A 27,024-nucleotide genomic window follows, 5' to 3' on the forward strand; every position below is an offset into this window, starting at 1 on the left:
GATCTTCCCGGACAGGGGAACGAACCCACGTCCCCTGCATCGGCAGGCGGACCCTCAACCACTGCGCCACCAGGGAAGCCCTAACTTTTCCATTTTTGTCCCAACTTTTCAGTCAGTTGAGTCAATAAATCTCAATTGGCGTTAAGAGGTTAATCTTCTAAATTCAGTCATTTGTACAACATCTTTACAATTTTTGCCATATCTGCAAATCACCTAGGCTAGCACTTGCTTCCAACTTCCCTTCAAATAAACTTAAATAAAAGGAAACTTTATGTCATGACCATAAATGAAAACCATTACCACTTCCATAAAGAAAAACTAACAGTAAAGGGCTTCCCTGGTGGCACAGTGGTTGAGTCCGCCTGCCGATGCAGGGGACACGGCTTCGTGCCCCGGTCCTGGAAGATCCCACATGCCGTGGAGCGGCTGGGCCCGTGAGCCATGGCCGCTGGGCCTGCGCATCCGGAGCCTGTGCTCCACAACGGGAGAGGCCACAACAGTGAGAGGCCCCCGTACCGCAAAAAAGACAAAAAAAACAAAAAAAACAAAAGAAAAACTAATAGTAAAAATAAACACTTTACAATGGGAAATTTTAAAGCCCGGGAAATCCCTAGAATGATCCCACTGGCCACGCACGGACGGTCCAGAAGGGCACTTCCAGGAAGACGGGGCTCTCGAGGCTGGTCCAAATAGGCCACATTTTAAAATGTGCTCTGTTTAGGTTGCCCTGGCTCAGGTTGTAGTCTAACACCGCGGCCAGAGAACGATGAAGAAAGCTCAGTCCTTTTTCAGAGTACACGTGGAGAATCAGTTCTAATGAACCTTGTTGTCCTGTATTTCATTTCTCAGAACCTAAGAGAGCTGCTCTGCATTTGACATTGGATTTATTCCAAACTATGACAGCAGTTTACCCTCAGGAAGGGGAATAGTCCTGGGAATGACATCCTTCGTCACTGTTAGGGCTAATGGTAACCGATGTGTTACAGGTGACGTGTTACAAGGATCATCAGGTGGACACGCGTGTCTCCTACAAGCCAGGCATGTGCTGGGCGCCAGGGAAGCTGCAGGAGCATGGCACTTACAGCCTAGGAGACCCAACACACGTTCAATGGCTAATGCCAAGCAGTCAATTAAGCATTTACATTATGATCCTTGCAGCAAAGAAGCATCATGTGTCAGAGGATGTGCCTGCTGAAGTGTGTTTTGATCACTTAAGAGCACTTCCTCTGTCCAACCATTGGATGGTACATATTTGTTGAACTGGAAAAAAATGGCAAATGGTCCTTATGCTTATTATTTTCCCCCAAGGCTAGTTTTCAAAAAACAGGGACCTCCAAAGCAGGCCAATTTCCAAAAGTCCATTAAACTGAGGATAGAGGTGTGAAAGCTGGCACAGTAAAGAAGAACTGTGTCACCCATAGCCGGTGAAGGTGCTGGAAGAGGCTGCTGCTTTGAGGGGGTGGTGTCCCAGGAGGTCCCTGAGAAGAGCGAGCTCTGGGAGTTCCTGTGGAGGAAGCGCTGGGCACCTGCCTTAACACTGAGTGAGCTCTGCTTTCTAAGGTGTGCCTCCCGGTGCCCAGCCCGACCCAAGAAAACTAGCTGACACCTCTAGGACCGAAGGCAGCAAGTGGCGCAGGAGACGCAAGAGGGAGGGGATATGGGGATATGTGTATACGTATAGCTGATTCACTTTGTTATACAGCAGAAACTAACACACCATTGTAAAGCAACTATACTTCAATAAAGACGTTAAAAAGAAAGAAAAGAAAAAAAGAAGGGAGAGGACCTCAGCCCCGCCTCTGCCTTAGTTCCCCATTTCTCTGCCACTTCTCACGGAAGCGTTCTGGAAGCCGCCTTGCCCTTTCGTGCCAGTGAGAATTAAAGGAGAAGAAGGATGAAGATAGCACAGAAAGTAGTTTCACGATACAAATACACACGTGACTCGTCTTTCTATTTTAAAAATAGAGCAGTTGAATTATGTGACAAGACCAGTTAGGTGTCTGATATTTATGAAACACTTCTAGAATTTTTTTTTTAAGTATTGGTTATTTGACTGAATTTAACTAGACTGAGTTCCCCCTTCTGCCCACAAGAAAAACCAATGACATATATAAATGCAGCAAAAAATCTTCCCCAAAACCTCTCTTCTAGGTGGCGAGAGGGGAAAAAAAAGAGTCATAGCTTAGTGCATTAAAAAATATATTTATATTGGGATTGATATATATACGCTATTGATACTACGTATAAAATAGATAACTAATGAGAACCTACTGTATAGCACAGGGAACTCTACTCGGTGCTCTGTGGTGACCTGAATGGGAAGGAACTCCAAAAAGGAGGGGATATATGTATACGTATAGCTGATTCACTTTGCTGTACAGTAGAAATTAACACGTTGTAAAGCAACTATACTCCAATAAAAATTAAATGAGAAAAAAATATTTATAGTAAATATTTTTAAAATAAAATATATTTTAATTTATTATAATATATTTAAATTTATAACTTTAATTTTACATGTTTATATATTTTAAAATGAAAACCTGCTTCTTTTATTTAGGCCTTGAATTCCTTATGTGTCAGGGGACTGTCAGCTCGGACGTAGCATCCTACAGAAGCCCCGGCCTCATCCCACTTGTCCCAGAAGCTGGAGGATTTGGCTCTTGTGAGGGAAGAAGCAAGCCAAGGAATTTCTTACCAACCCCTTGAAGCAAGAACTTTGCTTCTGTGAACGCGTCTGTGTTCCCCCAACGCTGAGTCCTGTAGCCCTGCCCAGGAGCCTGAGGTCCTCATCCGAGAACCACGGGCAGCTTCTGGGTTTTAGAGACTCAAGTCGCCCAAGATGCATTTTTGCGGAGATGGAAAAATAACTAGGTCATCCCAGATCAGCAGGAACGTCGCCGCGAGACGCTTTAAAAGACTCTCACTCCTCCCTGACAGGTAAGGGTCCAGGCCAGAGCCTGAGTTCCTTTCTATCTCTTCATCTGCCGATTAGTAGACTGGGCCTCACTGGTAATCCTGCTCTCAGGGTAATGGCTTGTTTAAGTAATTGACGATGTTTGTTCTCCCCGGGGAATCTTAGCACATGAAAAGATGTTGAGAAAGCCAAAACTCACCTAGAGTCTGAGCTAATCACTTTGTCAAGCACAACAAAGGCTGTCTCGCTTTGCTAATAATCCCAAATGAGGCAGCAACCCTCAGTTAAATAAGGAAACGATGGTGTCTTTAATTAACGTTTTAAAGAGCTCTGACTCGCTTTTGCACTCCCTTTATTCTTATGAGAATGTCGGGAAACGTGTGCAGAGCTGATATCTTCCAAACTTCTCGAGTGCAGGAAGGGCGGGAGACCTTCCCTGAAGTTCATGGGAAGGGATCTGCGGCCTTTAGTGGAGCACAAGGTCAGTGCGTGTGGCTGTACCTAGCTCCGAGGAAGTTCATCCCGGCGTGTGCCTCCACGTGAGCCCTAGTACTTCCCCCTGCTCCGGGCTTGGCCCCCCGAACACGGCCCTCCTTCCCCCGCGTCGCTGCCTCAGCCTTTCTGGACGGCACCTCTGAACCCAGCTGCCCTCCAGCTGCCTTTCTGATCCCAGTTGTCTCTCGTAAGGCTCTTCCCAAGCGGCTGAAGCTTCGCCAGCCTCCCGACAGGCCCTCACCCCCTTGCGTCCCCTCCCTCGCCTCCCAGAGCCCCAGGCCGGATCACGCAGGCAGGTCAGAGCCCTGGGGCCTGCGTGTCCAGAATGGAAGGCTGGACTTGGTGATGTGTCAGTCTGAGCCCAGCTGCACAGTCTTTAAAAGGACTTGGACAACATTAAGGCTACTTGGAAAGCCAATGAGTAGATGGGTGGAAGGGGTCTGGAAGTGGCTCATCTCAGGTCAGCAATACTTAGAGAGTGTGGGTACCGTACGAAGGGTAAGACACATCTGACCCCCAGAGACTGCATCCTATGGAAAACAAATGGGCCGGGGGGAGGTTTCCCTTGGACTTGGGGAAGCCCTGATAACTGCCGTCCGTGTACTTCTTATCTTACCTAATAACTCCCCATGGCTTCTAAACTGTGCCTTTTTTTTTTTTTTTTTTTTTTTTTTTTTTTTTGCGGTACACGTGCCTCTCACTGTTGCGGCCTCTCCCGTTGCGGAGCACAGGCTCCGGACGCACAGGCTCAGCGGCCATGGCTCACGGGCCCAGTCGCTCCGCGGCATGTGGGATCCTCCCAGACCGGGGCACAAACCCGCGTCCCCTGCATTGGCAGGCGGACTCTCAACCACTGCGCCACCAGGGAAACCCAACTGTGCCATTTTTGACTCTTCCCATCAAACCTCATCTGCAGTCAATCACCAGGTACCGTCAATTCTACCTTCAAACCACTTCTCTAGTGAGTTCTCCTTACTTCTGACTGGCACTGCCCTATTTCAGGCCATCATTGTCTGTCCCTTGGGCATGGACTCAATAGAGTCCTGGATTGGCCTCCCAGTCTCCAGTTTCTTCCCTCATCCACCAATCTGCCATCCGTGCTAGTGCCAGAAGAATCTTGCTAACATGCACATCTGATCATGTTGTAGACCGGTTCAGAATTCTTCACTGGCTACCTGTCACTTTTAGACCAACGCTAAACTCCTTTATTTGGCACAGAAGACCTTTGATGATCTGGCCCCAGCCCAACTGCTCAGCCTCACTCCAGGTGATCTCTGTCCTCAAGCAGTCTTTCATGACCTGGACATTGCTAGTTATACCGACTTGTTTCGCCCTTCCAGGCTCTTACCGGTGCTCTTCTCCAGGGCCAGGATTAAGGTGACACAAGAGAGGCATCTAGGATGCAAAATTTAAGGAGGCACTCACTCCCAGGGAAGTGCAGGTGCTGACCCTGCTCCTACACGACCCTGAGAGTGAGTGCCTCCTTAAATCTCGTGTCCCAGGTGCCTGCTTACCTCACCCTGCTCCCAGCTCACTCTTCTCTGCCTGGTGTACCCAGCCTTTTTCTTTACCTGGCAAATCCTGAATTCAAGTCTCTGCTTGAGGGATGCCTCCTCCAGGAGCCCACCCAAGATTATCCTGGGCACACAGAGACATTCTCCTTGGCCACCGGCTCCTTCATGGTAGGGGGATTGCAGACAAAGAACAGGAGGACTTGGTGTATTGTTTGTAGGAATATAATCCTGCCTAAGCTCATTATTTACTGTACCTGGTTCTGTGTCCATCATGTGGGCTTAGTCATCTGTAGTTAATCCTTTTGTTTTTATGAAGTCCTTAAAGAACCCTTTAGATGTTGTGAAAGGGAGGCATCTGCCTTGAGTGAACCCCAGAAGACAATTACATTTGAGCCCGGCGAGGGCAGAGGGGGCTGCTTTTGCCTCTATATCCTGCATAATAATAGCGAACAGTTACAGACTATTTCCCAGGGGCCAGGAGCTGTTCTAAGTGCTTCACACATTAACTCATTTACTCCTCTCCACACTCTGTGTGGGAGGTGCTATTATGATCATCTTCGTTTTGCAGCTGGGAAAACTGAGGCTCAGAGAGATTAAGTCACTCGCCCAAGGCTGTCCAGCTAGTAAGTAGAGGAGCTGACATTCCAACCCAGGCTGTCTGGCTCTGAGTCTGTGCCCTTAGCTAGTAGCCTCTGTGTCTCTTGTTTTACATTTGCAGAGCAGCAAATTGCCTAGAACTCGACCAGTCTACAAGATCGAGGGTGTGGGAAGCTTTGCTCACTTCTGTGGAGTAAGGACTCTGATGCCCCTGTGAAAAGACAGATGCCATTCACGGGACTCTATTATCCCCTGGGATCAAATAACTGATCAGATTTGCCACTGAGTCAACAGGGCCCCAAGACTTGAAACAAGGACAGGTCAATTTAAAGGAGAAACCTGGCCTGTGCAAAGAGTAAAGGAACTGTTTTTTCACCTGTTGAGTCTCAATATCCCTGAGTAGCCACGGGGAGGGTAAGGAGCATTAGGTACCTGTACTAGGTGCACCGGATGACTCTAAATTCTCTTATAACTAGCCTAGTAAGCATTCAGAAAATATTTGCCAGTTGGATTTGATGTACATCTTCATAAACCCAGCCAATATTTCCAACTTTCTATTGCACTGTGACCTGCCCAATAGCCTGGAACAGGCCTAGGAAATCCCATTCTGCCTCCCAGCTTGGCAGATAACTTAAAGAACTTAGGCAGTCAAAATAACAAAAGAATATGGTGAGTGTTTCAAAAATTATAATCCCATCGCATTTTGTTTGTTACCATAATCTCCATATCTTTGTGTTGACCTAATTCTTGGCAAATTCACTCATTGGCCTTTGATGACCCCATAGCTACAGCGGTCAACTGAAGGTCCAACTGGAAATTGTGTAAAACAAGGTCTCCAGTCTAAGGTCACCAAGATCTCAGTGACTTTTGCTCAGTGATGTGGTTGGTTGTGGCTCTCACCCCCCTGGGCTCTGGACCAGATGTGCAGACGCACAGAACCTGCCTGACCATCTGCATGTCTGACCCATCTGGGTTTGGCCTCTTGCCTGCCTCCTGTGTTTTATAATGTCTCCCATTACAGTCCCTGGTCCCAGTCCTGGCTCATCCTGGCCATTCCTTTCTCATCGCCTGTATTGGTTATCTAGTGCTGTGTAACAAATTACCCCCATCTCCTAAGCGGCTTTAAACAACAATCGTTTGTCATCTCACATGGTTTTCAAGGGTCAGGAATCTGGGAGGGTGTTTCCTGGGAGGTTTGTGGGTGAGGGTTTCTCATGAGGATACTGTCAAGCTGTCAACTGAGGCTGCAGTGATCTAAAGCTTGCCTGGGCTTAGAGAATCACATTCATGCCCACTTATGTAGCTGTTGGCAGGCTTCACCATATGGCCCTCCATAGGGCTGCTCAACATGGCAGCTGGTTTCCCCCTAAACAAGCAACCCAAGGCGGAGAGAGAGCCTGCGGAGCAGCTGGGCCTGTGAGCCATGGCCGCTGAGCCTGCACGTCCGGAGCCTGTGCTCCGCAACGGGAGAGGCCACAACAGTGAGAGGCCCACGTACCACAAAAAAAAAAAAAAAAAAAGTGATACACTGTCACCTCTGCTGTATTCTGTTGGTCACCCGACTGACTCTGGAACAGTGCAGGAGGGGACTAAGCAAAGGTGTGAATCCTAGGGGACAAGGATCATTAGGGACCATCCCTATGCCCCAGCATGAACAAATTTGATTAAAGTACATTCTTCTTCCAAAGTTTCACCTTGGGTTTTTCCAGATGGTTACTAAAACTTATGAAGTCTATAAGCTGTTTCTTCCTATGATGAGTTGTAGTTGTGCCATTCTTCATTCCATAAAGTTGTTTTTAGTGCCTACTCTGTGCCAGATGCCATGGTACATCCTCAAGGGAATAGATATCTACTTAACTCTTACTGGAAAAGTAAAATCAGGGAAACTTCAAACTGAGGTGGAAACCATATGGCTGATAATAGCAGCTAACATTTATTAAGCATGTGCTATGGGCCAGGCATTGTACCAAGCACTTTATAAACATGGTGGCCTTTAATCTCCACCAACATCCTTGTTATGTCCATTATACAGATGGGGAAACTGAGACGTAGAGACCAGCCCCAGTGTCTGACACACTGGTCAGTGGCCAGCCCGCAGCCCAGGCCTGGTCTCTCTGACCGAACAGCCTGAGCCTCTAGCCAGGCCTTCGACTGGTCTGTTCTGGCTCAGCAAGGCTCATGAGGGGAAGGAGACTGCAGTCATCTTCTAGGGCTGCTGTAACAGTACCACAAACTGGGGGCTTACAATGACAGAAATTTACTGTCTCACAATTCTGGAGACCGGAAGTCTGATATCAAGATGTTGGCCAGGCCAAGCTCACTCAGAGCCTCCAAGGGAAGACCCTCCCTTGCTCTTCCGAGCTTCTGGCGTTTGCCAGCAGTCCTTGGAGTTCCTGTGCAGATACATCATTCCAATCTCGGCCTCCATCCTCACATGATGTTCTCCTTGTGTGTCTGTGTCTTTACAACATCTTCACTCTGTGTGTCTCTGTGTCCAAATTCCCTCTTATAAGGACATCAGTCCTGGATTAGGACTCACTCTAATTCAGCATGAACAACTTGGTTGCCCCTAAAAACACACTATTTCCAATTAAGGCCACATTCGGAGGTGCCAAGTGACCATGAATCTGGGGGTGGGAGGACACTACTTAACCCAGTACGAAGACCATCAGAGCTGTCACCAGCCATGGGAAAGGCCAACACCTGGGTATGTGGATGGGGACAGGTCCCTGTGGTCAGAGGAGGCAACATGGAAAGAAACTGGCTCTAATGAAAGAAAACGCTAATTCAAATACATTTTTCCTTGGCTCACTTTGAACGTTGGGCTTTGGGTTTGTTTGTTTGTTTGTTTGTGGGGATTTTTGTATATTGAGGCGTGTATTTTTTTGGTATTTATTATTAGTATGCTAACTAATCTATATTTTAGTTGTTTCAGTCAGCATATCCTTTTTAGAGCAAAAAAGGAAATGAAAGTTTATGGCTGCTTTTGGATTGCAAGAGCACGTCACTACTGAGATTCACAGCAGCTTCCTAGAGGAGAATGTAATTTGTATCTTTCAGAGCTCAAGCTCAGTTCACTGTGTCCAACAGGGCTTGTGATGCTGGCCCACACCCTTTCTCCTTTCAGCCACTAGCCAGCACCAAGGGGTAGTTTCTGGAAGGGCAAGCGACCATCCTAAAACATATTTTTTCTTTAATAACTCAGTAGGGCCCCAGCACCCATGAGAATATTTATAGTAATTCTGGAGCAATTTATGTTTCCAGCCATAGCCGTGTCTTGGTATAACAGCATACATACATGTATTGCCAAGTATAGAACAATGAATTTGTCCCAAATGATACAGCTCACAGTCTATGAGGATATTCCCTGCTTGTTGTATTTCAGGGTATGGTGAACACACTAGACTCTCCGCTTTCAGGCTTCCTCTGGTCTTTCTGGACTTGAGAAATGTTTTCCCTGAATCCTGCTTTTCCAGACTAGAATTGGATCCTTTATGTGGCACCTGCTCTCTTCCCTACCCCATCCCTGAATCAATATTTACTCTTCTCAGGGTATGTTGTACCTCCATCATTGGTCAGTTCTTGATCTCTACCTCTTATCCATCTAGATATTCCTGGGTTCATCCCCAGGCTCAGCCCAGGTCCAAGCTGAGCCCCTACACTGAGCTCACAACCCTGCTTTAGCCCTCTTGGTGCTAGTTCCTCACTTCACAGCCAAGACCCACTGTGACTCACCATCTCGTTGCCTCAGCTGGCAAACTTCCCATCAACGTCTGTTCTTTTTTCAGAGATCATTGTTGTCATTTATGATAAAAATCCAAACTTCCATTAGCTTTACGTTTTTGTTTTGTTTGCTCTTTGTTTGTTTTTATCTTTGTTTCCTCTTTTTTTTGTCTAGTCACTCATGGCCTCTTTCTCTTTTGTCAGAGATCACAACCCACATGTGTGATCTTCAAGCATGTGGTAGATTGAACCATTCCTCCCGACTCTTCATGCCCTCCCTTTATCAAAATTCTACCTTATCAGCCTTTGTTCTATGACTTTGAAGTACCTCCCACTACAATGGAGTCTTCTTCCCCAACCCATTAATGTTAGGCTTGGGCATGTGGCTTGCTTTAACCAAAGGAATATGGGCAAAATTGACATTAAGCCACTTGAAGGCTGAGCCCTCAAGAGACATTGCTTATTTCCTGTTGCGTTTCTTGCATCCCTGTGATCTATCAGGAGCAGAACTTTCCTGAAGTATCCTCTTCAGCCTACACCCCGTCACAAACCCATGTGGAGCAGATCTGAACCCCACCCAAGCCTGGAACAGAACTACCCCAGCCAACACACAGACCATGAGAAAAATAAATGTTGTCGTTTGCCAGTGAGTTTGGGGTGGTTTGTTACACAGTGTTATTTCAGCAGTAACTGACTGATACAGGGCAATTCACTTCTCTAGACCTTCATTTCCTTATCTGTAAAATGAGGCCATTGGACTGTATCCGAGGTGCTCAGCCTTATCTCTACCCCTACACAACTGAGGGCCCTGCAGTAAACCCAACAGTAAGAGACTAAGCATATCAGAGTCAAATACTGCAAAGCACTCAAGAAAGAGAAGGATTGGGAAATGTGAATTCTGTTTAGGAACCAGGGACTCACTGGTGGCCTTGGAGAGAGTCGTTTTGGTGGGCAATGGAGCAGAAGCCCCATTGTAGGGCTGAGGGTAAATGGGAACTGAGAAAGCGAGCAAGCGTGGGGTCTTGACTGGGAAGGGAAGGATGGGATGCAGTCGTGGCAGAGGTGGAGCATGTAGTCAGAGAAGAGGTGCCTGTTGGTCGGCTGACTCACTTGTATGTTTTAAGACAGGAGAGAACTGAACCTGCAAAGAAACGTTTACGGTGTCATAATAAAGGGATAACGAAGGCAGGGGCTTGGACAAGTGTGCAGGAAACCAGAGGTCTGGTCTGTGAGAGAGAACAGAGTGAGAACTTCCCAGGATTTATTTACTGATTTGCTATGCATCGATTGCACTTCAAGTTCTCAAACCCAAGGATTATCCCTACTTAAAACTGGGTGAACTGAGGCACAGCGACCTTAAAAACTTCCTTAAGGTCACGAAGCTATCCAGGACTTGAACCCAGGCAATCAGGTTCCAAAGCCCAAGCTCTGGACCATTACACATGTGGGGAAAGGCAGCCGAGAGTGAAGTGGTTTTAGTGTGTTTTTTAAAGGCGGTGTTGATGAACTAACGTCGGCTAACGTGCTTGGGAATAGTTTATTTTCTTAAATGGGTTCAACAGTCACCTTTGCACTAAGATTTTGTTTAGCAAGCCTTCCCTCATAAACCACGCAGAGATGAACTTCAACCCACAGCCCAGTCTTGCCTGAATTATAAAGATGAAATTTTTATTGAGATTCAGAGTTCAATTCAGTGAGATTTTGTTTTATAACATGTAGGGGTGGCAGCTGGCTGCAGTGACATGCATCCAGAAATAAATGGAAATTCTCTATGAGGATATTCATAGCAGCAAAGAACCGCTAACATGAGTTTGTGTCTTTATATGCCAAGCGTGTGCCACACGAAATCCTATACACCGTCCCTCTTAATTCAGCTTCGGTCAACAAATCATCGAATGCCTATTACCCCACAGAAGTGTACAGGCACAGTGCTAGGCACCTCAGGGGAAAGCTGGGTAAGATCCAGTTCTGCTCACCTTCTAATGGGGGAGCCAGGGAAGTGGTACGAGAGAGAGAGAAGGTACCGGCTGCGGTAGGGCCAAGACCACAGGAGATGCAGGGCTCTCGCCGGAATGAAGGGGTGAAGAGCACCCCAGGAGAGGGAAGGAAATTGAGGGCAAACAGTGTGGCGTGGGGAGAACTGGAGAGCAAGGTGCCAGGTGAGGAGGTGACCACGCGGAAGTGGATGGGACCAGGTCAGAGAGGGCCTCCCGCGCCAGCCAGGGAGACCGGTTCTCCAGGCAGGGAGGGCCACGAGAGGGTTTTCTGAAGCAGCGGTGAGATTCTGGTGTGTTCTTCCGGCTGCAGAGTTGGAGGACAAATTTGAGGGGCACAAGACACGAGGTAGGGAAATCAGCTGGGTGTCTATTTCCAGCCAAGGGACGCTCTTGAAATCCTGAACTACAGAGTAGAAGAGCAGAAAGAGGGGAAAGAAGGATTCAGACACCACTTAGGAAACAAGACTGGGCTAACTGGGAGGGGTGAGGGAGAGCTGGCCTGGGGGGCTGGGTGGAAAGGATGCTGTATGCTGAGAGCCAGGGACCGTCAGCCCTCTCTTATCAGTGAGGAAACTGGCAAGGATGGAGTGACTTGCCCAAGGTGCATCTGCCCTCAACTGGAAAGGTCTTGCTGATTTCCACAGTGCCATATTTCTCCTAAGCACTTCCCAGTTATCTCCCTTATATCATGAGACGATGCTAGCAATTTTGGTCACTCTCTGTGTACAGACAGTGTTGAAACCATTAAATGTATAACTGACTGTGCTTTACAATGCTCACAGCCTGGGCTTCCCGGATGCCTATTGATTTGCAAAGATAGGAAGGGGGTACGTGAGATATTTTCAACATTGCAAAGAGCCTAAATGTAAATTGTGCCTTTATTGACAATAAGATTGTGCAGGTTAACTAAAATGTCAAGTTTCTTTGCTTCGGAGGAGAATTATAACCTGGTACCCTAATGCTGGTTCTCTCATCGATCACTGTTCTCATTGGCAGAGCTTCCATCGGCTTGAATAATTAAAATGGGAAAATAAATCATTCATTACTCAAATATACATCGTTGTTTGGACAATAGAACACAGAACCTATGGGGAAATAATATAAACAGTAGATGTTGGTGAAGAGTTTAGATAGCGGTGCTTGGAACTGTGGGGATCAGCGGTTAATGAAACAGTGAAGAAGGTAGTATTTGCCCTTTGATGCCTCTGCTGCGGGCTGGATGCATCCCCTTCCCTACACTGTGGTCAGGATGCCCCGCTCACACACCAAGTGTTCTGTGCTCCCCGCATACCTCATCTTCTAAATGGCTGTGTCCTGCATTCTATCCCATCCCTTCCTTTTGCATCAGAGCCTTGCCCTTTGATTTCTAATGTGACACTTACCTTATGTATCTGAGTTCATGGGCATGTGGTCCATAGCCCATCAATGAGGTAGAACCAGCACATAGCCTAGAAAGCCTTCAGCATTCAATGAGGGTATGAACTAAGAAGGAATTTATTTACTCTTTCAATGACCCGCACGCAAAGCATTCTGCCAGATGTTGAGAACATGGTGGCACTAGTGTGCCAGTCAGAGGGAGACTGGCTCGCACGCACACGTGACGGCAGTCGTTTGGAAGCAGCGCCGTGATTGTGATCATTAACGTTTACTGAGCAGCTACTATGCACAAGGCACTCACCGTCTTAAGATGCAGCCCCTGCCCTCAGGGCCTTATCATCAGGCTAGGAAATAGGACATGGGCATGAACAATAGAATAATACAGTGTGTGCCAAGGGACAGGAGGCACTGCTGGAGTTCAAAGGAGGCCAGGCTCTTGAGGGCTGGCCTGGCTAAGGAGACGTTCAGGAAGAGCAACGTTTGGACAAGGTTTTGAGGGGTGGGTGGGATTTCATTTACACAGAGAGGGGAGGGCATTCGGGCAGCAGGAGTCTGTGATGTGCAGGCAGAGTGTGGAGAGAAGGGGTGGAGGAAGGAGACTCGGGGAGGATTTCAGGTCACCTTCCAGCTCAGAGGGCAGAGGCAACTGCTGGGTTTGGTGCCCGGAGCTGGCTCTCTCTGGGGTGTTCTGGGCAGGGCTCGGGAAATGGGGTTGTGGTTGAAGCCACTCTTGGTAGAGCTTGGCCTTGCTGTCATTCTCTGACACGATTTTCCCAGAAAACTTGGAGCAAAAAAAGCCATCTGTTTCTGGGACCATATTCAGGAATTTCCACCTGCTGAGGCGAAACCTAAGAAACACACCTTCGCAAGGCCACCCAGAGGTTTAGGATGACCCTGCAGGGTAGCCCCGTACTGGGCTCTGCCTGGGGGCCCAAAGACACCAGAGATGGCGGGGGTCTCCCCACTCAGATGACGCCCCTCCCCCACCCCCAGGACATTGTGCAGCATCACAGATTTCTGGCAAACCAGGGACAAGGTGGCGCTTGATAATTGAAGTGCCCATCCACAGCAGCGCGAGACCTGCCCCCTGTCCCTGCTCTCCCCAAAGTCTCGCCCCCTTGTTGAGACGTACGTCATTTTTACAAACAGAAACAAGTCCTTGCCACGCTGTTCAGGTTCCCAAAGATGAGGCCCTTGCCCTCAGTGGCAGATGACAGCCAATTTGGTAGGTTGTTATCATGGTACGCAGGGGTGGAGGGGAGGGTCCATTCAGTGGCTTTATTTCTGGAAGAACCACTGTCCTCCCAGGAGAGTAGCACCAAGCATTGACTCAAGCAGCTCAGTAAGGCACCGACGTAAATCCGACGGTCTGCTTTGTTTATAGAATGAATGAGATTCTCCTTTCATCTCTGACCAAAGAGTCGATGCTACCAATTCCACAAGCCTTAATTCCTTACAAGATAAGAAGAGGTCTAACCATAAGGGTTAAGATTATTGCTGTTTTCTTTAAAACAAAGCTAAACTAAGAGCAACTCATAGACCCAATGAGTGTGGCCTGACAGAATCCCCCGGCTTCCAGAAATGCCTCATAAACTTCTCAGTAAAGAACCACAAGTTTTATTGTCTTATAATCATATTTTGTTTTGGATTAAAAATAATATTACCCTGTCTAATCACTTAGCTGCCAAAATTGGGGCTGTTTTTAAAAAATCAATCCGTTCTCAACAAAGACGATGATTTGTTGCCTTGAGGGCGGTCAAAAAACCACATTCACACAGCAAGGACGGTTCCCAAAGAAAAGTGCTAAGAATGTGTTTTCTGATATGGCATATCTGCAGTAAGGGTATAGCCTATCAGGAAACTGCCTTGGAAGGTCATAAAATTCATTTGGCTGTATAAGTTCTGGTATGTATGCTAAAATAATCAGTCACCTTACTTTATAATCACAACTCGTACTCTCGTTCTGGAAAATCAATAAAGTGAGAAGAAGGCTGGGGATATTGTGTATAGCTATTTAAAAGAGAGAAAACAAAAAATAATATTGTGTGAAAATGGCCCTCAAGGAAACACAGACCTAGTTTTCATAAGGGGCTCAATTTTATCTCCAAGCTCATCACTGAATTATTAAACTGAAGTACCCATAATAGCCTAGACAAAAGCACAAAAAATAAAAAAGGCAAATAGCATTCATCCTTCTCTACATGCTCTGGGACGCTGGAAATTATCCACGGCCTTTAAAATGTATTTCTACAATGCATCTATTATTCACACTCTGAATGGTCTGTTCCACCAAATGTTACAAACCCCAATGTTGCCTTCACCTGCGATACTTGCCCACCTAAAATGTCCACCCTCCTCTGCTAATCCTTCCCTGCGTTTCAAGACCTAAACCAAGACCTTTCTGCTTTCCAAAGCCACCTGTGACTGGCTGGAGACCCAGAAAGGCTGAAGGATTGGGGCTGGAAGGCGAGAAGCAAGAATCATGCACGAGGGCTTCCCTGGTGGCGTGGTGGTTGAGAGTCCGCCTGCCGATGCAGGGGGCGTGGGTTCGTGCCCCGGTCCGGGAGGATCCCGCGCGCCGCGGAGCGGCTGGGCCCGTGAGCCATGGCCGCTGAGCCTGCGCGTCCGGAGCCTGTGCTCCGCGGTGGGACAGGCTATAGCAGTGAGAGGCCCGAGTACCGCAAAAAAAAAAAAAAAAAAAATCATGCACGAAGCTAAAAGGCCCCCAAAAGCCACTTCTGGAGAGTATTTCCCGGCTCCTGGGACAATCAGCACCATAGGAGCTGCCACTGAGGAAGAGTAGGGGGCCCAGGCGGGAGAGGGAGCAGTCACTAGTGGACCCATTGGGTCTTATCTGACTTCTTTTTCACCACCAGCAGCTGCAGCTGCATTCAGCACAGACCAGCCCAAGCAAGACCATCAACAGATGAAGCAGTCATGGAGTAAATCTAGAAGGTACTGGGTGGCCTTTCATTTTGTTCAGTGTTTCCTTTGCTGTGCAGAAAATTTTAGTTTGACGCAGTCCCACTGACTTATTTGTGCTTTTGTTGCCTGTGCTTTTAGTGTCGAAAACACCAAAACATCATTGCCGAGACCAATGTCGTGGGGCTTTTGCTCTGTTTTCTTCTAGGAGTTTTACAGTTTCAGGTCTTACATTTAAGTTGTTAATCCAATTTGAGGTTTTTGTTTGTTTATGGTATAAGATAAGGGTCCAATTTCATTACTTTGCATATGATTATCTAGTTTTCCCAACATCATTTATTGAAGAGACTATCCTTTCCCCATTGTGTATTTTTGAATCCTTTGTCAAAAATTAATTGACCGTTTGTTTCTGGATGTTTTATTCTGTTCCATTGATCTATGTGTCTGTTTTTGTTCCAGAACCATACTGTTTTTTTGTTTTGTTTTGTTTTGCGGTACGCGGGCCTCTCACTGCTGTGGCCTCTTCCATTGTGGAGCACAGGCTCCAGACGCACAGGTTCAGCAGCCATGGCTCACGGGCCCAGCCGCTACGCAGCATGTGGGATCTTCCCGGACCGGGGCACGAACCCATGTCCCCTGCATTGGCAGGCAGACTCTCAACCACTGCGCCACCAGGGAAGCCCAGAACCATACTGTTTTGACTACTATAGCTTTGTAATATAGTTTGAAACCAGGAATTGTGATGGGGAACTTCCTGGCTGTCCAGTGGTTAGGACTCTGTGCTTCCACTGCAGGGGGGCACAGGTTTGATCCATGGTCAGGAACTAATATCCCACAAGCTGCGCGGCCCAAAAAAAAAAAAAAGGAATTGCAATGCCTCCACATTTGTTCTTCTTTCTCAGGATTGCTTTGATGATTCAGAGTCTTTTGTGGATCCATACAAATTTTAGGATTTCTTTCTATTTCTGTGGAAAATGCCATTGGAATTTTGATAGGGGTTGCATTGACTTTGTAGATCACTTTGGGTAGTATGAACATTTTAACAATATTAATTCTTCCCATGCATAAACACAGGATATCTTTCCATGTACTTTGCAACCTTTTCCATTTTTTTCATCAGTGTCGTATAATTTTCAGTGCGTAGATCTTTTACCTCCTTAAATTTATCCTTAAGTAGTTTATTCTCTTTGATGCTATTGTAAATGGGATTGATTTCTTTTTCAGATAATCTGTTGTTAGTACGTAGGAATACAACTGATTTTTATGCTGATTTTCTATCCTGCAACTTTAATGAATTCATTAATTAGTTCTAACAGTTTTTTTTTGTGAGTCCTTAGGATTTTGCATATATAAGATCATATGCTCTGCAAACAGAGGTATTTTTACTTCTTCCTTTCCCATTTGGATGCCCATTATTTCCTTTTCTTGTCTAATTGCTCTGGCTAGGACTTCTGGCATTATGCTGAATAAAAGCGACAAGAATGAGCATTCTTGTCTTGTTACTGATCTTAGAGAGAAAACTTTCAGCTTCTCACTGTTGATTATGGTGTTAGCTGTGAGTTTGTCATATACTATGGCCTTTATCATGTTGAGGTACATTCCTTCTATACCGAGTTTGTTGAGAGTGTTTATCATGAAAGGAAGTTGAATTTTGTCAAATGCTTTTTCTGCATGTATTGAGATAATTATAGGAGTTTTTATTCTTCATTCTGTTAATGTGGTGTATCATGTTTATTGATTTGTATATGTTGAACCATCTTGCATCCCAGAGAGCAGTGGTTTCTTTTAAATGTGGCCTGTGGTTAGATCTAGATCTGTGGCCTGTGATTAGATCTAGACCTGTGTAGGTCTAGAATTAGAATCCAGTTTTTCCACATGTAAAGGAAGCTCTCTGAGAAAGAAACTTCCAAGTACAGGGATGGACTTTTTCATTGTAGTCTTAAGTCTTAATAATCACCATTCACAATTTAATTTAACCTGGTCTTAGAATGAGACTAGATCAGAACACTAACTTACCCTGATTCCTATTTTAATGTCCATTTGATTTATACCTCTGGGTCTCAGGCTCCTGAGATTTAAATGCAGCTTGGCGTTGAAAGCCCTTCCACCTTCCCAAGACAACTCTTCTCAGTTTCCACCATATTTATATATTTAACTGCTTTGACTGTTTAGTTACTTAATGCAACAACCACAGTTTACTTTTCTCACTGCTTCATCAGCCAAGAAGCTCCCTGATTACCCCAAACTCCCCTGTACATTCCACTTTGCTGTAGAAATAGTTAGCTTACAGTCTCAAGACCTCTATGCCCAAAGCATAAAACTGCTTTCCTCTTCAGCACTAGAGAGGAGCATTCCCTGTTCTTTTTAGTAAAATTTCTCTTTTTTTGCTCAATAATTGATATTCATTTAAAAAAAGAATATGGAAGATACAGAAAGACTAAAGGAAGAAAAAAATCACCCATAATCCCACCATTGGAAGAAAACCACTATTAATATCGGGGCTATTTCTTTATATTCTTTCTCTCTTTTTTTGTTTTTTTTCTGGGTACATGAATTTTTTTATTGCAATATAATTCACATGTCATAAAATTCATCCTTTTATTAAAGTATGTGATTCAGTGGTTTTAGGACATTCACAGAGTTGTGCAACCATCACCATCGTCTAATTTCAGAACATTTTCATCAGCCCCAAAAGAAACTCCATACCTGTCAGCAGTCACTTCCTTCTCCCCTCCTCCAGCCCCTGGCAACCACTAATCTACTTTCTGTCTGTATGGATGGGGCAGATGAATTTGTACATAATTATATAGGGAGTCCTTACACTCTTTCTTAATAAAGAGACCCTCATCTTACCAAAAGCTGCCAGTTCGTAGGTACACTTGAAAGTTTAAATACACTATACTTAAGATTGCCTCTACCACTATTCAACTCACACAACTTATTTCTTGTACATCAAATCTCTTCCGGAAGTCAGCATTTCCAACAATTTTATACAGAAAAAATGAGTTTAAAAAATGTTTTATCACGAGGCTAGATCACCTTCGCATGTGCTTCATGTGCTTCTAGCTAATGTATTCTACATACCAGCTCATCTCCAGCCCCAGTGGAACAGCCGTGATCTCCTCAGACCCCAGTGCACACAGCTCAGCCTCATAACTGTCACTTTAAGTGACTGTCATCAAAAAATTGTGTCAAATGCAGTTTGGGGAAAACTATCAAAATATACTATGCCTATGTTATATTAGTCTCTTTTTAGATGAAGTTGACTCTTTCGTCTTCTTTCTAAATTCACACAACACTTAATAATTAAGAAGTGTTTATTAAGTACATGCCATGGTCTTGCTGTACAAGGTGAGTGGAGATTCAAAAACAGTGCACTTGTAACTATTAGAAACGTGGACACCAAGTTGATCCAAACTGAAAACACAATAGGCTTTCAGGAAAAGGGTGACGCACGTGGGCAGAAGAATTAGATTTGTATTGAGCTGTGATGCCTAAGAGAAGAACCAGCAAGAAAATATCGGTGGATGGGAATTCCCTGGCAGTGCAGTGGTTCACTGTCCAGGATTGGCCCAGGTTCAATCCCTGGTCAGGGAACTAAGATCCCGCAAGCTGCATGGTGTGGCCAAAAAAAAAAAGAAAGAAAGAAAGAAAGAAAAATGCCAGGGGAGAGTCTAGCCAACATTTATTAGGCACCAACTGCATGCAAGGGTGGTGGTGGAGATGAGAGTGATGAGGAAAACAACAGTGAGTGGGACTTCTCAGTGTCTTGGGCAAACAGGAGAAGCTTCCCTGAGGAGGTGCCCCTGAGCTCCTTGAAGGAAAGAGAGGAGGAAGGGGATTCCAAGCATGGAGACCAGCAAGGCAGAGGCACAGACGCCTGCAGCAACGTGACTGTTCACAGAACTGCCAGGCCCACAGGTTGGGGTCAGAGCCTGGTGGATGAAGCCGCTGAGTCAGGGATCAAACCCTACGTCCCGGGTGCTGGGCTGATGAATGTGTACTTCTTCACTTTACCCGCATTCAACCAGATGCTAGAAGAACATCTGAGTCATGGACAGAAGTTTCCAGAACTGCAATGAGATACAGGACCTCTGTCCTGCCTTGAAAGAACTCCTAGGCTCGTTGAGCAGACAAGAAGGGGTCCTCCTCTTGTTACCTTTCCAGAGTCAAGGCTCTCATTGCACACTTGCCTGGTCCAATGGCAGGGGGAACTCTTAAAGGAAAGACTAAGGAGTTTAAACGTTGAGGACAGCACCCTCCACAAGATCTCCTCGGGGGCCACATGGCTGTGAGGGTCTCTCCACCCCCAGCTCTCCCAGGGTGCCCCTCTGTCTCCCACATGCACCCTGTCGAGAAAATGAAGCTGGAGGGAGGGCCTGCCGCATTCAAGCTGATGTCTGTTGCTCAGAGGCTCCCTGGAGTCTTGCCTGGAAGAGGAGGGTTGAGAGCCCAAGGATGGTGACCTTGAGCTGATCAAGGGCTAGACCCAGGAGCACCAGAGCCACGGCCACGGCCATGGCTACTCCCTCCTGCTGCCTCCTTCTCTTCGGCGTTCTCCTCAACAGACACCGAGCTCACCCAGAACCTCCACGTCTCCCCAACCTTGGGCATCTGACCCAGACCTCCTGTTTTCTGACCTTGTACCAGGGCCTCACGCCATGCCTGGCACACATGAACAAATCCATAAATATTTTTGCAAGAACCAGTAGAAGTTGGCCCTCGCTTCCTATTCACCATCTCTGCTTCATGCATCTCTCCTATCTCTGTGTCTTTGACCCAGGGTATTAGCATGGCCCCAGAACAGATTACAAATGCACAACTGCCTTGCTGAATGGTATGGTGTTATTGGCCGTGACTCTGATCTACGCTGATTAGAAACACCCAGTTACAGCCAACTTATCAGTCGGGACACATGCCTCTTTCCGTGACCAGAGCAACAGTAATGTATGCCATTCACTCATCCATTCATCAGACGTTTATCGAGGTCGTACTGTATATCAGGCACTGAGCTGGAAGTCAAGACTACGGAAATTAAAAAGACCCAATAAAGACAGAAACAGAAGCGCAGTGAAGTGTGCAATAGAAACAATGATGCTGTGAGACCACCTGGAGGCCTCAGGTTGGACACACTTTGAGAATCACAATCAGAGCACAACTGTCGATGAGAAATTAATAAGCATATTAATGAGAAATTTTAAATATACCTAAAGCACTGAAGACTTATTTTCCTGTGCGTTTAGGTTATATAAATGATAGTTAATGATAGTGGCTGACGTCTACTGAGCACCTGCTACGTGTCAGGCACTGCGCTAAGTGCATCTCCTCTCTGAGCAGAAGCTGAGGTGGATGAATGGAGTTGGGGGGGAGAGGGGGTACCACTTGCTCCTGGGTTTGCATGTGGCTGGTTTCAAGGCAAGATAAGCCACACTGAGAAAAGTTCAAAAGATAATTAAACCAGTTAGAAAGCAAAACAGCACTGGGACTGAAGCTGGGTTTCAGAGCCAATTTCCAAGAGGTAATTTCATCATCCTAGAACATCAGACGTGAATTCCATTTTCAGCTATGCAAATTCCAAAAGAATAATACCTCACATTTGCATAATGCTTGATGCTTTTCAAAGTACTTTCCCAGTTATTAATCTAGAGGAAGCTTTATTACTACCGGAGACATAAATTGAAATTCTGTTCAAACTGAAGTTCTCCATTATTTTTTCCACTTTCCCCTCAAAAACCAGAGCCGCCTAAATGCAGGTGCTTTTGATGGAGTGGGTAACTTTAATAAGTTTTGCCGACAGGGTGAATATGCACAAATAGAACATATCGTGGGGCCTTCCATCCAGCCTTCGATCAAGCCAGACTTCAGAAAGCCTCCTGTTGAATTAACTAAATCATGGGAGGTTACTCCCAGTTTAAATTTGAGATTCCCCTAGGGTCTCAGACTTTGTGGCACTGCACACACTGCGTTCGTTGGAATCCATCAAATATTAGAAAATGAGGAAATTAGTTCCACCACTTTGCCCTTAAACCTACAGAAATCCCTGTCAATGACATTCTACGAAGTGGCCCACGTTGCCAGACAGCTCCTATCTTTTTTTGTTTTTAATGTCATCAGACCCAAGAGGCTGCATCTGCTGTAAATGCAACCTGGGGAGAGGATCTTAGAAAAACGAGGTGAGAAGATAGGATGGGGGTGCAAGGAGCTACTTCTCCCCAAACCTTTCCAATTTGTTGCTTTTTCCATCTCTTTCAAACTTAATTACGTGTAGCGTTCTCAGCCACTGAATCACCAGTCTTTCCTGACACCTCCATCTCGTGCATTTGAGCAAAAGATTAACCTGGCTGTTTGCTTTCAATTCTGAAGCTGTGTTAATACTCAACTCCCTCTAGATTAGAGGGGAAGAAAAACACACTCCCACATACCCCACCCCGGCTCCAGCAGGGCTCCACGGCTGCTATTCCTGTGACAATGTCACAGTCATTGGAACATGCTGGCTGCACTTACCACTTCAGGAGAACCAAGAGGACCACTGACAGGGCTACCATCACCATGGGGCCACTGGCTTCCAGTCTGAGGAACCCCAAGACTTCCATTGTTCCTCAGAGACCCTAGAGGGGTGGTCCTCCAGAGGAAAGGGTGGGGCTGGTCCCCCTGCAGTTACAGGAACCACGATCTGCAGATGAAAGATTTAGGCAACCAAGAAAACATCACATCAAGTGGGTCCCTGAAATGTGCTCTTTCTCAGAAGTGTCTTCTTATAAAGAGGAAGGAAGAGGAGGGAAAAACAAAGGGTTTCAGTGTAAGGCAGTGAATCAGCAACTTTATTTTCTTGATGACTGTACAGTCAATAAACATTTACATTAACTTCCCCGGGAAGCAGCAGCAGAACTGGCTCCCTGTTTGCTGGGAAAGAAAATGGTTGCAACCATAGATTTCTGCTGTGACAAGTAGTCCTTAAAGAAAGACCCCTCGGGCTTCCCTGGTGGCACAGTGGTTGAGAGTCCGCCTGACAATGCAGGGGACGCGGGTTCGTGCCCCGGTCCGGGAAGATCCCACGTGCCGCGGAGCGGCTGGGCCCGTGAGCCATGGCCGCTGAGCCTGCGCGTCCGGAGCCTGTGCTCCGCAACGGGAGAGGCCACAACAGTGAGAGGCCCGCGAACCGCAAAAAAAAAAAAAAAAAGAAAGACTCCTCTTTTAAAAAATTAATTTGTAATTAAATGATGATATGGGTGAGGAGACTGAATGTCCCAGAAAAATTTGAGGCCAGACATCAGCCTGATGAAGAATGCTGGCTGCACTGAGGATATCCATCCCATTAAGTTTATTCATTCCTGGGGTCCACTGACACCTGTGGGTTCAGTGGGGTCCCTGGTGACTGCCTGTTGGGACAGACTGAAGATCTTGCCTCGGGTCAGCCCTCTCATCATGAGTTGGAGGATTTCTTAAATGTCTAATAACATATCCATTGGCTCAGGTATGGGTCCTTTGTTCTAGCTCTGAGCTTATCTAAGGTAGACAGAATTATTTTTTGCTTATTAGTCAGCGTATGATACCTTTAGTAACTGGAAGGGTGTTTCAGAGAGGAAATCATTCACTCACCATGACACTCATTTGTTTATTCACCACGTATGGGGGCCAGGCTCTGTGCTCAGTCTACAGACTTTGGAAAATAGAAGTACTAGACTCTGGAGAATTTTCTCTGGGGAGAGACAGACAGTAGACAGGTAGACAAAGAAATAAGTAATAGCAAGTTGAGAACGGTGCTGTGAAGGTTGTGAACATGGGGCTGTGACTGGGAATGACTGGGGTAACCCATTAAGAGAGTGTGGGAGGAAATCTGTCCGAGGAGGAAAGCTTGAAGCTGAGAGTCTCAGGTGAGGAGGAGACCTTGCGGTAAAGAGCCGTGGGCAAAGCCTTCGGGCCAAAAAGTGTGACAAGATAAAGGCTCTAGGGCTTCCCTGGTGGCGCAGTGGTTGAGAGTCCGCCTGCCGATGCAGGGGACACGGGTTTGTGCCCCGGTCCAGGAGGATCCCACATGCTGCGGAGCGGCTGGGCCCGTGAACCACGGCCGCTGAGCCTGTGCGTCCGGAGCCTGTGCTCCACAACGGGAGAGGCCACAACAGTGAGAGGCCCGCGTACGGCAAAAAAAAAAAAAAAAAAAAAATTAAAAAAAAAAAGATAAAGGCTCTAAGGTGGGGAAGAAGTCCCCGCGTTGTGGGAACCTGAGAGAGTCCAGTGGGCCAGCCGGGGGAGCAACTGGGGGAGGTGGAGACATCGACAGAGAGCAGACAGCTCAGGGCCACAGTGAGAAGCCTGGGCTTCATGTGATGTGCAACTTAGCAGTTTAGTGTGGTCGTATTTCTTCTCCTTTTTTTTTTTTTAAATAAATTTATTTATTTATTTATTTATTTGTGGCTGCATTGGGTCTTCGTTGCTGCACGCGGGCTTTCTCTAGCTGCGGCAAGCGGGGGCTACTCTTCGTTGCAGTGCATGGGCTTCTCATTGCAGTGGCTTCTCTTGTTGCGGAGCATGGGCTCCAGGCGCGCGGGCTTCAGTAGTTGTGGCTTGCGAGCTCTAGAGCGCAGGCTCAGTAGTTGTGGCTCACGGGCTTAGTTGCTCTGCGGGATGTGGGATCTTCCCGGACCAGGGCTTGAACCCATGTCCCCTGTATTGGCAGGCAGATTCTTAACCACTGCGCCACCAGGGAAGTTCAATGTGGTCGTATTTCTGTTTGTTAGAGTTGTTCTGGCTCCACGTGAAGAATTCATTGAAGGAAAAGTAGGAAGGCACTTGGAAGACTATTTCGTTCACCCCGAGATGAGGCTGCTCACACAAGAATAGGGATGGGAGGCAGAAAGAAGTAGAGGAATTAGAAATCTATTCTGGGATTGACTCTGCAGAATTTCCTGGTGGATTGGCTGCAGAAGGGAGGGAAGGAGGTGGCACGTCTGACCCCCCCAGGTTCCTGACTTGAGGGAGCACCATTCACTGAGATGAGGAAGGCTGGGGAAAGATGTGGTATTGTTGGGAAGATCAAAAGCTGGGTTTTGCAGAAACAGACTCACAGACATAGAGAACAGACTTGTGGTTGCCAGGGGGGAGGGGGAGAGGGAGAGGGATGGACTGGGAGTCTGAAGTTGGTAGATGCAAACTATTACATTTAGAATGGATAAACAACAAGGTCCTAATATATAGCACAGGGAACTATATTCAATATCCTGTGATAAATCATAATGGAAAAGAATACAAATAAACGTGTGTATGTGTATAAATGAGTCACTTTGTTGTACAGCAGAGATTGGTACAACATTGTAAATCAACTATACTTCAATTTAAAAAAAAGAAAACATCAAAAGAAGAAAAAAAATTGGGAAGAGTGAAAAATGTTCAACAGTAGGGACAAAGTGATATTAATTATGAAGTATCTACTTCAAGGGCTATGATACCAAAGGCCAATGGCAACATAAACAACTCAAATTATAATCACAAATAAAAAAATAAAAAAAATGCTATGTGCATAAAAGTTGAATTTTGGTCCTGTTAAGTTTGAGATGCCTGGGATACATCAGAGTGGAGCTGTCAAGTCACAGAGGAATCTCAGCTGGAAATATAAGTAATAATAATGAATAATGACAATACCATTTATGAAGTACTTACTATGTGTGAGTTACTATTCTAAGAACATCCAGATATGTTAGCTCATTTAATCCTCATAAACCACTCTATGAAGTAATGCTTATTATTAACCCTATTTTAGAGAAGTAGAAACTGAGGCATGGGATGTATGACTCTAAAGCCCATACTCTTAATCAAAAGGTTATATTCAAACGTAGAAGGCACCAATACGCAAATGGTAGTTAAACCCAGAGGCATAGATGAGCCACAAATAAGGGAGTGAACCACACAAGTACTGAGTACCTTCCAAGCACCTTCCCCTTTCTCTAACCATTTGCCCTGACTCCCTATTTTGCATCTCTACTTAGATGTCCCGCAACAGCTGCATCACATCTGGACCAGTGCCCCATGCTCCAGCTCAGCCCTTTAGGACTTCCTGTCCTCTCTCCATATTCCATGTCTCTTTTGTCCCATATGATCAGTACCATACTGAGATGTTAACGGATCTGTGTTCCCTCCTCACAAAACCAAGCTGTGCTTCCACAAGGGCCGTCAGAAATATGGTGCTTTCAGCCACAGGCACCACTGTGTGGGATGTGGGAGGATCAAGAGCTGGCATGGTTCATCATGGCCACAGATTCAGAGAGTTGGAAGAACCTCAGATATTACTTAGACCAATGTCTGTAACAGAAAGATGCTCAGGAAAAGAAATGAAGGTTCCAAGGTGAAGTGAAAGTGAAAACTGCTGGTGTGAACATTGATACATAAGTTTATTTACTCAAGACCTCTCGGAAACTTGAACCTGCCGATGTGCATGGGAACTCTCCGAGAGGGGGGTGCAGAGAACAGCAATCCCCAAGTGCATTAGACCACAGGATCCCTCTTAAGGGACATTTATGAACAGCCCAGATGTTGTGCTTTTAGGAAAGTGGTTGGAAAGTCTGTTGACCAAGCCCATGGTGACCTCTTATTTACAGAGGGGGAAACAAAAACCCAGAAAGGGAAAGTGATGGTACAAAGTCCCACAGCTGCCTGGTGATAGAGCCCAGGGCCCTCATCTTCCTTTTCAGGATCTGCATCTAGAATGTACTCCTCCCGTCCCGCCGCGGACTTGTGGGCCTAGCACAGGCCCTGCCTGCTTCACGGAGACGGCTTTGATGCTGGCCACCAGCTCAGAGATGTCCTAAGGGGTGACCACCTCCCCTAGTGACATCAATTTCGCACATTCACTCCTCCGACTAATATTGTTGGAACCCTTTTTGTGTGATTTGTGATTTGTGGAAGCTGTAAGTGCCGTGGAGAGATAATCACCCCCATTCTACACTCGCCTCAGAGCAGAGATAATACTCAGTGAATTGTGGACAGTAAGTGAACTGGGATGGAGTGGAAGGGTCAAATATGAGAGGTTTTAAGGCTTTTCATCAGGAGAATAATGTGATTAAGGATGTATCACAATTTCGGTATCTGTGACACAATGCAGGGACACGCTGGTTGGGATTTTTCCAGGATGGGAGCAGACTGTTGCCATGATATTTACCATAATTAAATATTAGGCCTTTATTCTCTGGATTTTTTTTAATAAATTTATTTATTTTAATTTTTGGCTGCATTGAGTCTTCGTTGCAGTGCGTGGGCTTCTCATTGCAGTGGCTTCTCTTGCTGTGGAGCACGGGCTGTAGATGCGTGGGCTTCAGTAGTTGTGGCACACAGGCTCAGTAGTTGTGGCTCGTGGGCTCTAGAATGCAGGCTCAGTAGTTGTGGCGCATGGGCTTAGTTGCTCCGCGGCATGTGGGATCTTCCCGGACCAGGGCTCGAAACTGTGTCCCCTGCATTGGCAGGTGGATTCTCAACCACTGGTCCACCAGGG

The 27,024-nt window shown here is 46.2% G+C and overlaps 1 protein-coding gene across 2 annotated transcripts in view; it reads right to left on the reverse strand.

The window, feature by feature from the left end:
• The window catches only part of TBXAS1 (thromboxane A synthase 1), a 149,592-nt gene extending 127,310 nt beyond the window's left edge, over positions 1–22,282 (reverse strand). The window contains exon 1 of one of the 2 annotated variants that reach the window (XM_004272141.3): positions 22,047–22,282. In XM_004272141.3, the coding sequence (XP_004272189.1) occupies positions 22,047–22,135 (89 nt within the window). In that variant the 5' untranslated portion in view covers positions 22,136–22,282. The remainder of the gene's footprint in view (positions 1–22,046) is intronic. The other variant, XM_004272142.3, reaches the window with a different exon arrangement.
• Positions 22,283–27,024: the final 4,742 nt, after the last annotated feature.

Source organism: Orcinus orca, chromosome 9 (genome assembly GCF_937001465.1).
Source record: "Orcinus orca chromosome 9, mOrcOrc1.1, whole genome shotgun sequence".
Classification (NCBI taxonomy): Eukaryota; Metazoa; Chordata; class Mammalia; order Artiodactyla; family Delphinidae; genus Orcinus; species Orcinus orca.